This window comes from Centropristis striata, chromosome 7 (assembly GCF_030273125.1).
Source record: "Centropristis striata isolate RG_2023a ecotype Rhode Island chromosome 7, C.striata_1.0, whole genome shotgun sequence".
Lineage (NCBI taxonomy): Eukaryota > Metazoa > Chordata > Actinopteri > Perciformes > Serranidae > Centropristis > Centropristis striata.
This window is the reverse complement of record NC_081523.1, coordinates 986028-1000414: the sequence shown is the minus strand read 5'-3', so window position 1 is coordinate 1000414 and position 14387 is coordinate 986028. Positions and strand designations below refer to the sequence as shown.

The 14387-nt window shown below is 34.9% G+C and overlaps 1 protein-coding gene across 1 annotated transcript in view; it reads left to right on the top strand.

Annotated features, from left to right (window-relative positions):
* The window catches only part of paqr3a (progestin and adipoQ receptor family member IIIa), a 34947-nt gene extending 21149 nt beyond the window's left edge, over nucleotides 1-13798 (top strand). The window contains exons 5-8 of the mRNA XM_059337821.1: nucleotides 2505-2702; nucleotides 5596-5686; nucleotides 7850-8026; nucleotides 10085-13798. Coding sequence (XP_059193804.1) covers nucleotides 2505-2702; nucleotides 5596-5686; nucleotides 7850-7995 — 435 coding nt within the window. The 3' untranslated portion in view covers nucleotides 7996-8026; nucleotides 10085-13798. The remainder of the gene's footprint in view (nucleotides 1-2504; nucleotides 2703-5595; nucleotides 5687-7849; nucleotides 8027-10084) is intronic.
* Nucleotides 13799-14387: the final 589 nt, after the last annotated feature.

Here is a 14387-nt window from a genome sequence, read left to right as displayed (position 1 = left end):
TTAGTTTTTTTTGCTCCACGTCCTTCGGCCCGACCGAAGCGGCTCTGTAATTGAATAAAGCTGAAGTGGAGCCCACCGTCTGCTGATTGACTCATTGTTCCCGGTGAAAACGCAACACGACACCTTTAGCTGCGCTCGCCGCTTGGAAAAAAAAAAAAAAAGAAAAAGCAGCCTCTGATGACAGCCGCCCACCACCACCATACACTTCTTTATTTATTTATTTATTTATTTATTCTGTGCTGGTTGCTTCTCTTTTGAATTCATTTATTTATTTATTTTTAACTCCTGAAGTATTTGGCTGTGCTCCTTGCTGTTCGCTTTCCCCCGCATATTGGAAGCGCCGGGTTATTTTGCCCCCAGAACGCAGCTGAAAGCTGCTCCAGCTCAAACCAGATGGCTGCGTTCACGGAGCGCTCCGTCACTCCTGTTCCCCACCATATGACGTTCGCAAGTCTGGGAGCTGTCTCAGATGAAAAGGGGGCCTCCCGGTCCCTGCCAAGACTGGAGACTGGGGGGGCTCTGCTTCTGGGGGGGCTCTAACTCCCGCCGCAAGCCAAGTCCCTGTACAGAAAAACTGATTTTTATATTTTTAGCCAGTCAAACAAACTCTCTGTCGACTCGTCTCGACTCGTCGGGGAGTGTTTTATAGAAAATGCAGATTTGGAGAAGAGAACACGGTGTCTGCTCGGAGAGAAGAAGAAGAAGAAGAAGAAGAAGAAGAAGAAGCTTGGTGAATTATTTGGCTGGAGCCGAGCGAGGCCTTGTTCCTGGTGCAAATTTATTCACTGTGAAATTCAGCAGGACTCGTCACACGAGGACGTGTGACTGGACGGAGGCCTACATCCACACAAACGGACAGAAGGGACGGAGACGACGAGGCTGTCCAGGCTGAACACACACACACACACACACACACACACACACACACACACACACTCACTTATAGAAGTTTAAGTCGCAGCGTTTCTGCTCTGCAAACAGTTGGAGACATTTTTTAGCACATGCAGCAAACAGATCACAGGCACTGTTTTGTGCAAATAATATATGCAAGTTTTTAAAAAACGAGCACATATATAAAGAAGTGAGGTGTGAACACACAAAGTGTTTCATGGCTTCGACGAACAATTCATGTCTTTTTTTGATTAATCTGCGTTATTTACAGTCAATTAAAGATCAGAAAACTGTTAAAATCACACGTTCCCAGAGTTCAAGGAGAAGTCTTTGAATCGTCTTTTGTTCCTTGTTTCCTTTGATCAGCAGTCAAACCCTGAAGATATTTAGTATACAGCGATATAAAACAGGAAATCTTCACACGGGAGGTCGTTTTCTGTAAGAATCTGAACTCCAGAGAACAAAAATAAGCATTTGAGATTTCATAATAAAAGTTGTGGTATAGTATGTTGTCCGAAATTCGGACGACATGCGATACTATGACTTTTATTATGAAATTCGGATGACAGACTATACTACAACTTTTATTATGAAAGTTTCACGACATTCTATACTATGACTTTTATTCTGAAATTCGGCGACATACTATACTATGACTTTTATTATGAAATTCAGACTACATACTATACTACGACTTTTTTTTTTAAATCCCATTTTGGACTTTTATTTTTTAACCAATTGGACAACATACTATACTACTACTTTTATTATGAAATTCGGACGATATACGATACTACGACTTTTTTTTTTTTAATCCCATTTTGGACTTTTATTTTTTAACCATTCGGACAACATATTATACTATGACTTTTATTATGAAATTCGGACGCCGTACTATACTATGACTTTTATTATGAAATTCAGACGACATACGATACTACGACTTTTATTATGAAATTTGGACGACAACTATAATGGATGGATGGATGAATACTATATATTGACTTTTATTATGAAATTCAGACTACATACTATATCATGACTTTTATTATGAAATTTGGACGACATATTATACTATGACTTTTATTATGAAAGTTTGACAACATACTATACTATGACTTTTATTATGAAATTCGGACAACATACAATATCATGACTTTTATTATGAAATTCGGACAACATACAATATCATGACTTTTAGTATGAAATTTGGATGCCGTACTATACTACGACTTTTATTATGAAATTCGGACTACATACTATATCATGACTTTTATTATGAAATTTGGACGACATACTATACTATGACTTTTATTATGAAATTCGGACACCGTACTATACTATGACTTTTATTATGAAATTCGGACACCGTACTATACTATGACTTTTATTATGAAAGTTTGACAACATACTCTACTATGACTTTTATTATGAAATTTGGACGACATACTATACTATGACTTTTTTTTAATCCCATTTTGGATTTTTATCTTTTAACCATTTGGACAAGATACTGTAACTTTTATCCTGAAGTTTTGACTCCTGAGAGGATTTAACATGTCCTTCCTGTCTTCCCTGTCCTCCCTGTCCTCCGTGTCCTCGTGTCCCTTTAGTACTGGCGGCAGGTGTACCTGGTGACGGTCCTGGCGATGATCCTGGCCGTCTTCTTCGCTCAGATCCATCCTCATTACCTCAGCAAGCAGTGGAAGCAGCTGCGCTCGCTCATCTTCTGCCTGGTGGCCGGATACGGCCTCGTCCCCACCGTCCACTGGATCTGCATCACCGGAGGGTTCTCCTCAGAGCTCGTCCAGGTCAGTCTGCAAAAAAGGACTCAAATTGACCCAAAAATGACCAAAAAAAGACACAAAATGGCCCAAAAAAGAAACAAATTGACCAAAAAAAGGAAACAAAATGACCAAAAAAGACACAAAATTACCAGAAAAGACACTAAATGACCAAAAAAGACAGAAAATGACAAAAAGAAAAAAACACAAAATAACAAAAAAAAACCATTAAATGACCAAAAAGACTAAAACACATTAACACATGAACACTTAAACACAGTGGAGACAGAGCTGACTTCCAAAATGATTTGGCGACCCCCAGAAATCATCTCGCGACCCCAATTGGGGTCTATTTCAGCTCTTACATGGTTGAAATATGACAACATGCATCCAAAACATCAATAGAAGCTTTGAATGCATTTATTAATAACTGCTTAGTTTTAAAGGTGCTGCTTCAGAAACGGTCATAATTGAATTTATCACATTTTACATCTTCTACCTGCAGCCTCTCCTGTCCTCTCCCCTCAGCTCTGTGTAAACAGCCTCTCCTGTCCTCTCCTCTCAGCTCTGTGTAAACAGCCTCTCCTGTCCTCTCCCCTCAGCTCTGTGTAAACAGCCTCTCCTGTCCTCTCCTCTCAGCTCTGTGTAAACAGCCTCTCCTGTCCTCTCCTCTCAGCTCTGTGTAAACAGCCTCTCCTGTCCTCTCCTCTCTGCTCTGTGTAAACAGCCTCTCCTGTCCTCTCCTCTCTGCTCTGTGTAAACAGCCTCTCCTGTCCTCTCCTCTCAGCTCTGTGTAAACAGCCTCTCCTGTCCTCTCCCCTCTGCTCTGTGTAAACAGCCTCTCCTGTCCTCTCCTCTCAGCTCTGTGTAAACAGATTTTCAGTGGATATTTGTCTCATGACCGACAAAAAATTTCCAAAAAAGACACAAAATGACCAAGAAAAGTAGCAAAATTACCAAAAAATACTTAAATTTCCCCAAAAAGATACAAAATCACCAAAAAAAGACGTAATTTTCCAAAGACACAAAATGATCAAACAAGTTGCAAAAATACCACAAAAAAGACGTAAATTTCCCCAAAAGATACCAAAATTTCCAGAAATTACCAAAAAAGACACAAGACAACCAAACCAAGACGTAAAATTACCAAAAAGACACAAAATTTCCTAAAATGACAAAAAAAGGAACCTAAAAAAACGTGAAATTACCTAAAAAAAGGTCCACATATTGAAGTCTTGTCACGTTTCCAACCTTTCCTGTCCTCTCCCCTCAGCTCTGTGTAAACAGCCTCTCCTGTCCTCTCCCCTCAGCTCTGTGTAAACAGCCTCTCCTGTCCTCTCCTCTCTGCTCTGTGTAAACAGCCTCTCCTGTCCTCTCCCCTCTGCTCTGTGTAAACAGCCTCTCCTGTCCTCTCCTCTCTGCTCTGTGTAAACAGCCTCTCCTGTCCTCTCCCCTCAGCTCTGTGTAAACAGCCTCTCCTGTCCTCTCCCCTCAGCTCTGTGTAAACAGCCTCTCCTGTCCTCTCCTCTCAGCTCTGTGTAAACAGCCTCTCCTGTCCTCTCCTCTCAGCTCTGTGTAAACAGCCTCTCCTGTCCTCTCCTCTCAGCTCTGTGTAAACAGCCTCTCCTGTCCTCTCCCCTCTGCTCTGTGTAAACAGCCTCTCCTGTCCTCTCCCCTCAGCTCTGTGTAAACAGCCTCTCCTGTCCTCGTTGATCTAGATCAGTAGTTCTCAACCTTTTTGAGTCGCGACCCCCAATTTAACATGCATGTTGTCCGTGACCCCCACTCACTGAACACAATCTCACATGCACAGTTCAGATCACCCAAAGAATGAACAAAATGACCAAAAAAAAGCAAACATGACCAAAAAAGACACAAAATGACCACAAAATTATCAAAAAAAGACACAAAATGACCAAAAAAAGACACAAAATGACCAAAAAAGACACAAAATGACCAAAAAAAGGAATCAAAATGACTAAAAAAGAAATAAATTGACCACAAAATTATCAAAAAAGACACAAAATGACCTAAAAAGACACAAAATGACCAAAAAAAGACACAAATTGCCCAAAAAAGACACAAAATGACCAAAAAAGACACAAAATGACAAAAAAAGATACAAAATGATCAAAAAAAGGAAACAAAATGACTACAAAAGAAATAAATTGACCACAAAATGATCAAAAAAAGACACAAAATGACCAAAAAAGACACAAAATGACCAAAAAAAGGAATCAAAATGACTAAAAAAGAAATAAATTGACCACAAAATTATCAAAAAAGACACAAAATGACCCAAAAAGACACAAAATGACCAAAAAAAAGACACAAATTGCCCAAAAGACACAAAATGACCAAGAAAGACACAAAATGACTAAAAAAGTAATAAATTGACCACAAAATGATCAAAAAAAGACACAAAATGACCAAAAAAGACACAAAATGACCAAAAAAGACACAAATGAGCCAAAAAAGAAACAAAATTACCAAAAAAAGAAACAAAATGACTAAAAAAAGACAAAATGACCAAAAAAAGACAAAATGACACAAAAAAGAAACAAAATGACCAAAAAAAAAAGACACAAAATGACTAAAAAAAGGAAACAAAATGACCAAAAAAGACACAAAATGACCAAAAAAAGACATTAAGTGACCAAAAAGACTAAAACACATGAACACTTTAACACAGTGGAGACAGAGCTGACTGATGAAATGATTTGGCGACCCCCAGAAATCATCTCGCGATCATCTTCTTGTCAAGTTTTCTTCATATTCAGCAGCATTCTTTCCTATATTTAACCTCTAATTGTATCGTATAATGTTGTTTATGCTACTGATTTAGGATTAAGAGTCATTATAATACATTATTATTTTTTTTAATTATTTCCATATTTTAATAAATCTTCTTCTCTTTCAGGCGTTCGTCCCTCGGGTCCTGGGGATGTACTTCATCGCTGTGCTAGCTCTCATTTTCTACGTTTCAAAGGTCCCTGAACGCTACTTCCCAGGTGAGACCTTTTTAATTTCCTCTGTTGTTCAGAGCAAATAAACAGTCTGGAACTATTTATATCATAGTTGATCAGGAATCATCAATATTATAATACTGACTGGAAACATGTTGAAAAAGGTCCAAAGTTATAGTTTTCTTTTTTAGAAACAGGTTCTCAAACAGCCTTTGGGCTTGATAAACTCTGTCAAAATGTTGTTTTGTTGCTCATTTTCATTCTGTCTGTATAAACCAGCACAACCTCACCTTCATCACCAGATCATTATTTCATTCTGACTTACTGGATCAACATTCTGAACACAAAAAACAAACCAAAAACACATAATTTTTATTTACAAAAAAGACATAAAAAGACACAAAAACACATACATTTTTTTTTTTTTTTTTTACAAAAAATGACAAAAAACACGGATAAAAAACACAAAAAATAAAATAAAAACACACAAAATACACACAAAAACACATACATTTTTTTACAATAACCACACAAAAAATGACTAAAATACACACAAAAGACACAAAAACACATCATTTTTTTTTTTTAAACCACACAAAAAATTACATAAAAGACATAAAAACACACAAAATTTACATAAAACACATAAAAACACACAAAAAGGACAAAAAACACACAAAAAATGAGAAAAAACACACATAAAATACACACAAAAATAAAAAACACGTATATAAAAACACACAAAAACACAAATAAAAACACAAAAACACATACATTTTTTTTACAAAAACCACACAAAAAATGACATAAAACCACACATAAAACACATAAAAACACACAAAAAGGACAAAAAACACACAAAAAATGAGAAAAAACACACATAAAATACACACAAAAATAAAAATCACGTATATAAAAACACATAAAACACACATAAAAACACAAAATCACATACATTTTTTTTACAAAAACCACACAAAAAATTACATAAAACCACACATAAAATATGCACAAAAATAAAAAAACACACAAAAAATTACAAAAAACACACATAAAAATAAAAAACACGTATATAAAAACACATAAAACACACATAAAAACACAAAAACACATACATTTTTTTTACAAAAACCACACAAAAAATGACATAAAACCACACATAAAACACATAAAAACACACAAAAAGGAAAAAAAACACAAAAAACACATAAAATACACACAAAAATAAAAATCACGTATATAAAAACACATAAAAACACAAAATCACATACATATTTTTACAAAAACCACACAAAAAATTACATAAAACCACACATAAAATACGCACAAAAATAAAAAAACACGTATATAAAAACACACAAAAACACACATAAAACCACAAAAACACATACATTTTTTTTACAAAAACCACACAAAAATGACTAAAATACACACAAAAACACACACAAAAAACACATATATAAAAATAAACAAAAAACACAAAAACACATACTTTGTTTTTTACAAAAACCACACAAAAAATTACATAAAACCACACATAAAACACATAAAAACACACAAAAAGGACAAAAAACAAACATAAAATACGCACAAAAAAACCCCCACGTATATAAAAACACACACAAAAAACACAAAAACACATACATTTTTTTACAATTACCACACAAAAATGACTAAAATACACACAAAAACACACATAAAAAACACAAAAACACATACATTTTTTTTACAAAAACCACACAAAAAATTACATAAAACACATAAAAACACAAAAAAGGACAAAAAACACACACAAAAATAAAAAACACGTATATAAAAACACACAAAAACACACATAAAACACAATTAAAAAACACAAAAAATACAAAAATTAAAGAAACGCACAGTAAAATACAAAAAAACACATAAAACTACACAAAAATCACAAAAGAATATTAAACATAAAATATTACATTAAAATGCTGAAGTGCAGAATTTGAAAATATCTCGAAAAAAGGTTGAGGTGTTTTTTTACCTTTGCTGATAAAGAGTTGATGCATTAAATGTGACATGTGAACTGTAGAGTTGAGCTGCAGCAGGAAACAAGCTGCTGGACGTTTCTACCTCATGAAGAAGTCAAAGAGCTTTTTAAACCTGGATAGAAACCTGGAACACATGGTGAAAGACGGATGCAGTGAGAGTTTTAACCTGGTCTCTGTGCTGCTGCAGGCCAGCTGAACTACCTGGGCTCCAGCCACCAGGTGTGGCACCTGCTGCTGGTGCTGATGTTCTACTGGTGGCACCAGTCGTCATGTTTCATCATGGCGTACCGACACAGCCAGCCCTGCCCCGACCACGCCCCCCACCACGCCTAGCCCCACACCACTCACCTGGCTGGACCAGCAGGTAATCATCACTTATCAGGAAGTATCGGATAAAGAAATTACCCCCTAAAAAAAAAACAGAAGTCATACCATAGCATGTCGTTTTCTGTCAAAAATGGTCCAATTTGAAAATACCTAAAAATGTTAAATACGGATTAATTATAGTCTGTTGGTACATATTAGAGCATAATATGGCCAGAAATTACAAAAAAACACCATATTATGGGATGTCCAAAAATGACCCACTAACAAATAAAAAGTCATACTATAGCATGTCGATTTTTGTCAAAAATGGTCAAATTTTTGAAATGCCTAAAAATGTTTAAAATAGGTAAATTATAGTCTGTTGATACATATTAGAGCATAATATGGCCAGAAATGACAAAAAAAACCCCACCATATTATGGGATGTCCAAAAATGAACCTGATCAATAAAAAAGTCATACTATAGCATGTCGATTTTTGTCAAAAATGATCCGATTTCAAAATGCCTAAAAATGTTAAATACGGATTAATTATAGTCTGTTGGCCAGAAATGACAGAAAACATTATATTATGGGACGTCCAAAAATGAACCAGATTTAAAAAAAAGTCATACTATAGTATGTCGATTTTTGACGACATACTATACTATGAAATTTTAAAATGCCTAAAAATGCTGAAATGGCCCATTTATACTCGGTAGATACATGTAGTAGTAGTTTGTCCAAAAATAGTGAAAAAATACCAAATTATGGGACGTCCAGAAATGAATCCAATCAAAAAAAAAAGTCATACTATAGCATGTCGATTTTTGTTAAAAATGGTCAAATTTGAAAATGCCTAAAAATTACTTCATTAGTCTGTTGATACATGTGATAGTATCGTTTGTCCAAAAATAGTGAAAAAACACCAAATTATGGGACGTCCAGAAATTAACCAGATCAACAAAAAAGAAGTCATACTATAGCATGTCGATTTTTGTCAAAAATGATCCGATTTCAAAATACCTAAAAATGTTAAATACGGATTCATTATAGTCTGTTGGTACATATTAAAGCATAATATGGCCGGAAATGACAGAAAAACATCATATTATGGGATGTCCAAAAATAAACCCCTGAAAACAAGAAAGTCATAAGTCGTATGATGTTTTTTTGTCAAAAATGGTCAAATTTTAAAATGCTAGAAATGGGTAAATTATAGTCTGTTGGTACATATTAGAGCATAATATGGCTGCAAATGACAAAAAAACTCCATATTATGGGATGTCCAAAAATTAACCAGATCAACAAAAAAAAGTCATGTTGATTTTTTTTTTCAAGAAATTTTGACGACATACTATACTATGAAATTTTAAAATGCCTTAAAATGCTAGAAATGGCCCATTTATACTCGGTAGATACATGTAGTAGTAGTTTGTCCAAAAATAGTGAAAAAACACCAAATTATGGGACGTCCAGAAATGAACCAGATCAACAAAAAAAGTCATACTATAGCATGTTGATTTTTGTCAAAAATGGTCAAATTTTAAAATGGCTAAAAATGCTAAAAATGACTTAATTACAGTCTGTTGATACATGTGATAGTATCGTTTGTCCAAAAATAGTGAAAAATCACCATATTATGGGATGTCCAAAAATGAACCAGATCAATAAAAAGTCATCCAAAGCATGTCGATTTTTGTCAAAAATGGTCAAATTTCGAAAAGCCTAAAAACGCTTAAAATGTATATTTATATATTTATTTCTGTCCTTTCTGCCAATATTGTGCTCTGACATGTGTCACTCTGTTGACTACTGATCCATTTTAAGTATTTTTAGGCGTTTTAAAGTTTGACTCTTTTTGACTTGTTTTCATTTTATGGTGGTTTTCTGTCATTTCTGGTCATATTATGCTCTAATATGCATCAACAGACTATAATTGACTCATTTTAAGCATTTTTAGGCATTTTAAAATTTGACAGAAATCGACATGCTACAGTATGAATTTTTTTAGGAGGAAATCATTTTTGGACATGTTGTTTGTTGTTGTCATAAATGGTCGTCCTTGTTTATTTACTTTTTATTCTTCTAGTATTTTAACTCTTTTCTCTCTGTAGGTGAACAAACTGTGGACAGGTGGACTCCTTCTCACCTGGAGGGTTCTCAGTCTACCTGAGGAAGAAACACCAGACCAGGACCTGCAGGACCTGCAGGACCTGCAGGACCTGCAGGGACCTCCAGGACCTGCAAGACCTGGTCCAGTTTATGTTTTTAGGATCCAACAGGACCTTCTGAGTGAAAAAACTGGACCTAAAAAACATAAACTGGACCAGGACCTGCAGGACCTCCTGGACCTGCAGGGACCTCCAGGACCTGCAGGACCTCCAGGACCTCCGGGGCCTCCAGGACCTCCAGGACCTGCAGGACCTGGTCCAGTTTATGTTTTTAGGATCCAACAGGACCTTCTGAGTGAAAAAACTGGACCTAAAAAACATAAACTGGACCAGGACCTGCAGGACCTCCTGGAACTGCAGGACCTCCAGGACCTGCAGGACCTGCAGGGACCTCCAGGACCTCCAGGACCTGCAGGACCTGCAAGACCTCCAGGACCTGCAGGGACCTGTAGGACCTCCAGGACCTCCAGGACCTCCAGGACCTGCAGGACCTGGTCCAGTTTATGTTTTTAGGCTCCAACAGGACCTTCTGAGTGATTGTTGACAAACAGTCACTGCGGCTGAAACTAATTTTTACAATCAAATCATCAACAAACAAAAGAAACTGTGCAGAAAAACTACAAAATCTCTTCTTGCGTAACTTTAAAAGCAGCTTTTGTCTGCAAAAAAAAAAACAAGAAATCAACGTGTTTGGTTCATCAAGTAGCATTTTCTTTGTTTCTCTAAGTGCCTGTTAACGAAACACCATGTAGTTATTGTTAAATAATTAAAGTTTTGCTCCAATAATTCACATAATTCCCTTATTTTAAGAAGGTTATAAACCAGTAAATGTATTTTATATTCCCATTTCAAGAACCTTAAAAGGGAAAAAGATCAAACTAAGTGTTATAACGACAGTTTTTACAGTCAACGTGCTGAGATTTGCTCCAATAAATCATCTCTGGTAGATTAATTTCACGTACAAACGATTAAAAGCTGTTTTTGTGGTGAAACTGTGACAACAAGAACAAGCAAAAAACGAACCAGAACTAAAATATTTAGATAGAAAACCAAAGAAGTGTTCATCTCCATCAGTTTTTTGTTGGTGTTTCTGTTTCTAACTGCTGAGAGAAACAGAAAATATTGTTTTATTATCAGGATGGAGACAAAAAATAAATCATGAACTGCAGAAGTTAAAGTTCCTGATGCTCCACAACTGAATGTTTCTCTTTTTATTGTGTTTATAATCTGATCTGCAGAGGAAAAGACTCAAATAAATCTTAAGTATAAGTATAAGTAAATCATAAGTTTTATTCTCCCTTTACTTTATTATTTCAGGCCGTGGGGTGTAATGCCACAGTTGAGCCTCTAGGAGCTGCTAGTGAGACTTTAAGGCCTTTAAACTGGGTTTAAACCAGTTCTACTTTTTAATCTCTAACTGGTGAATTATGCTGACAGTGCAGATTATACAAAAACTACATTAATTTCCGGCTCATTTAAATACAAAAATGCCTCTTTAACCCTTTGATGCTCAATATATAAACACCTTCTAATGCACATCATTTTAATATCTTTTTATTTATTACAACAGATCATTATATCCATTTTTCCTTTCATACTTTATGAAGAAAACTAGTTTTTGTATTATTACATGGGTCAAAACTATGTTTGTCTTATTTTGAAGGTTTAACTTTAAAAGAGTTGTTGGAAAATCAGATATTTTAACATTTGAGACTTATTAGAGCCACCAAATAATGATTTCCATTGGAAAAAACACCAGTTTAACAACAAAATTGATGCAATTTCTGGTTTTGTTGTCTTAATTTCATACATTTTTTTCAAGTTTGCCTCATCAGAGTAGCAGTTTTTGAAACTTGGGTTAGAAATTTCTTCACAGACACAAAAAAAGAAGAAAGTTTTAGTTAGTTCAGGCCACTTTTTGCAATAAATGAGAGACTTTTCTTGGGCCAAAAGTCACATATTTTAACATTTGAGGCTTATTAGAGCCACCAAATAATAATTCACATTGGAAAAAAACACCAATTTAACAAACTAGGATAGTTAATATTTGTGTCTTCTTTGTCAGGTTTTAAATTGGTGACAACATATAAACACCTTGTGCATTAGAAGAGTAGTGATAAAAAAAGGGTTTTATTCAAAAAGTAAGAAATGAAAACAAGAAATGAGCATGCATGATGATCAGAAACAAGTTATTTGAGGAAAACCTGCAATACTGAATGATGAAATTAATTTATTGCAAAGAAATAGAAGATAAAAACTTGCATGTTGAGCATCAAAGGGTTAAACTGTGTCCCAGTTCTACATTTTAAACTACTTTTAAACTGGTGAATTATGCTGACAGTGCAAAAACAAAAACTACATTAATTTCTGGCTCATTAAAAATACAACAAAGCCTCTTAAAAGTCGACTTTTCTGCAGAAGTCAGACATAAAACTACACTTTGTCTTTCTACAAGCATCATGCAAATACTGCAAAAATTATTATATTATATTCTACAAGTTATTTAAATGGTTTTTTTGGGGGTATTTTGGTTGGTTTTTGCATTTCAAGTGTGCTCAATATTTATTCTACATGCAGGCATGTTACTTTAACTACTAAATGATTTTGAAATCGGGACACAGTTTCGTTTTTTTTAAAGATTCAAGCACTGATTCTACATTTCCGACATGCTTTGTAACATTTCTCTCATTCAGAAGACTTTACTACTTTGCTTTTTCTCTCATTGTTAGATTAATGTTTTTAAAAAAAGTGTTTTATTTTTTGCTGCTCCAGCAGAATATTCTCTCGTCAAACAGTGTTTTATTTTTTAGGCTCAACAACCCAACAACAGGACGTATTTCTCTCCGGCTCGTTTTAAGGACATGTGCAATGTTTAAAAGTCGACTGTTAAAGGTTTTTATATTTTAATGGCTTCATTCCAAAATAAAACACCCAAAAAAAACATGGGAACTACATCAGAAAATGTGTTGAAGGAGGCAGGAAGCAGAAACTCCAAAATATAAGAAAAATAAAAAGAAGAAATGAACAAACGAGCCACTTTAGGTAATAAAAAGCCGAGACCAAGTGGTCCAAACATGTTGGAATTGCTTGTTTGTTAACCTTTTATTTTGAAGGGGCTTCCTTGTTTATCCTGTTGGCTAGAAGTCATTTAATGCTCTGAATTTCTAACAATATAAATGTTTAAAGTGTCTCAGATGTAACGGTTCTGTAAGTCTTAAATCATAAATGGTAGCAGTTTCACTTTGACATGTTTTGTTTTGTGATATTTAACGTTTCAGGACGGAGACGAGACGTTTTCTCCGCTGTTCTGATCTCAGATTCTGTGTGTTGTTGTTTAAATTATTCATGATGAAGCTGTAAACCACGTAGACAAGTCGAACTCGTTTTGTAGCAGACAAAGTTTTGTATCTTTTGACTTTTCATACGATGGAAACTCTAAATAAAGTTAAAACCGTGTACTGTTGAAAAAGAAAAGTGTCATTAATTAACATCAACGCTGCACTGAGATGACTTTTATTTTATTGCATCAAACAGCAGAATAGCATGATGATAAATACAGTATCAGATTCATCCTGGTGGAAAAAAAAAAAACAATACAAAGAACAGATGAAAAGTATGAAAATCACACAGCAACCTGCAGGTTTAATGGATGTTTAAGGCCGTCGATGTGGAGAAAACTGCTTCCACTTCATTTATTTACTGGTTCCAGGAAGAATTCAGCGCCGAAAAGTGCATCGATGAATAAAAATGACCTGATTACAAATCACAGATTTATCAGTCGCTGTTGGATTTTGTTTCCCTTTTATGATTTCGCCAAATCACAATCTGCAGCAGAAAGAACTCATGATCCGTATCGTTGCAACGAATAACACGAAAAAGACCAAAACCAACAACAAACTGATCAGACTGACTTATATATATAATATAAGTCAGTATATATAAGTCCTGATGCTGGAAATAGTCTCTAACAAAAGCAATATTTAGTCCTATTTGAATAATGTTTGAGGAAAACTACACTGCCCAGATGTTTTATAGGAAATTAGGAATAAAATAAAGAATTTCAGATTGTGAGGAATTAGTTCCGTTACTTTAACTCTTCATCGAGCAAAGAACTATATTTGGTAACTTCAGGTAATATTTTGAGAAAAAAGTTGCAAATTTACTAGATTAAAGTGGCAAATCTGCGCGAAAAAAGTTCAAAATTTACTAGATTAAAGTTGCAAATCTGCGCGAAAAAAGTCGCAGA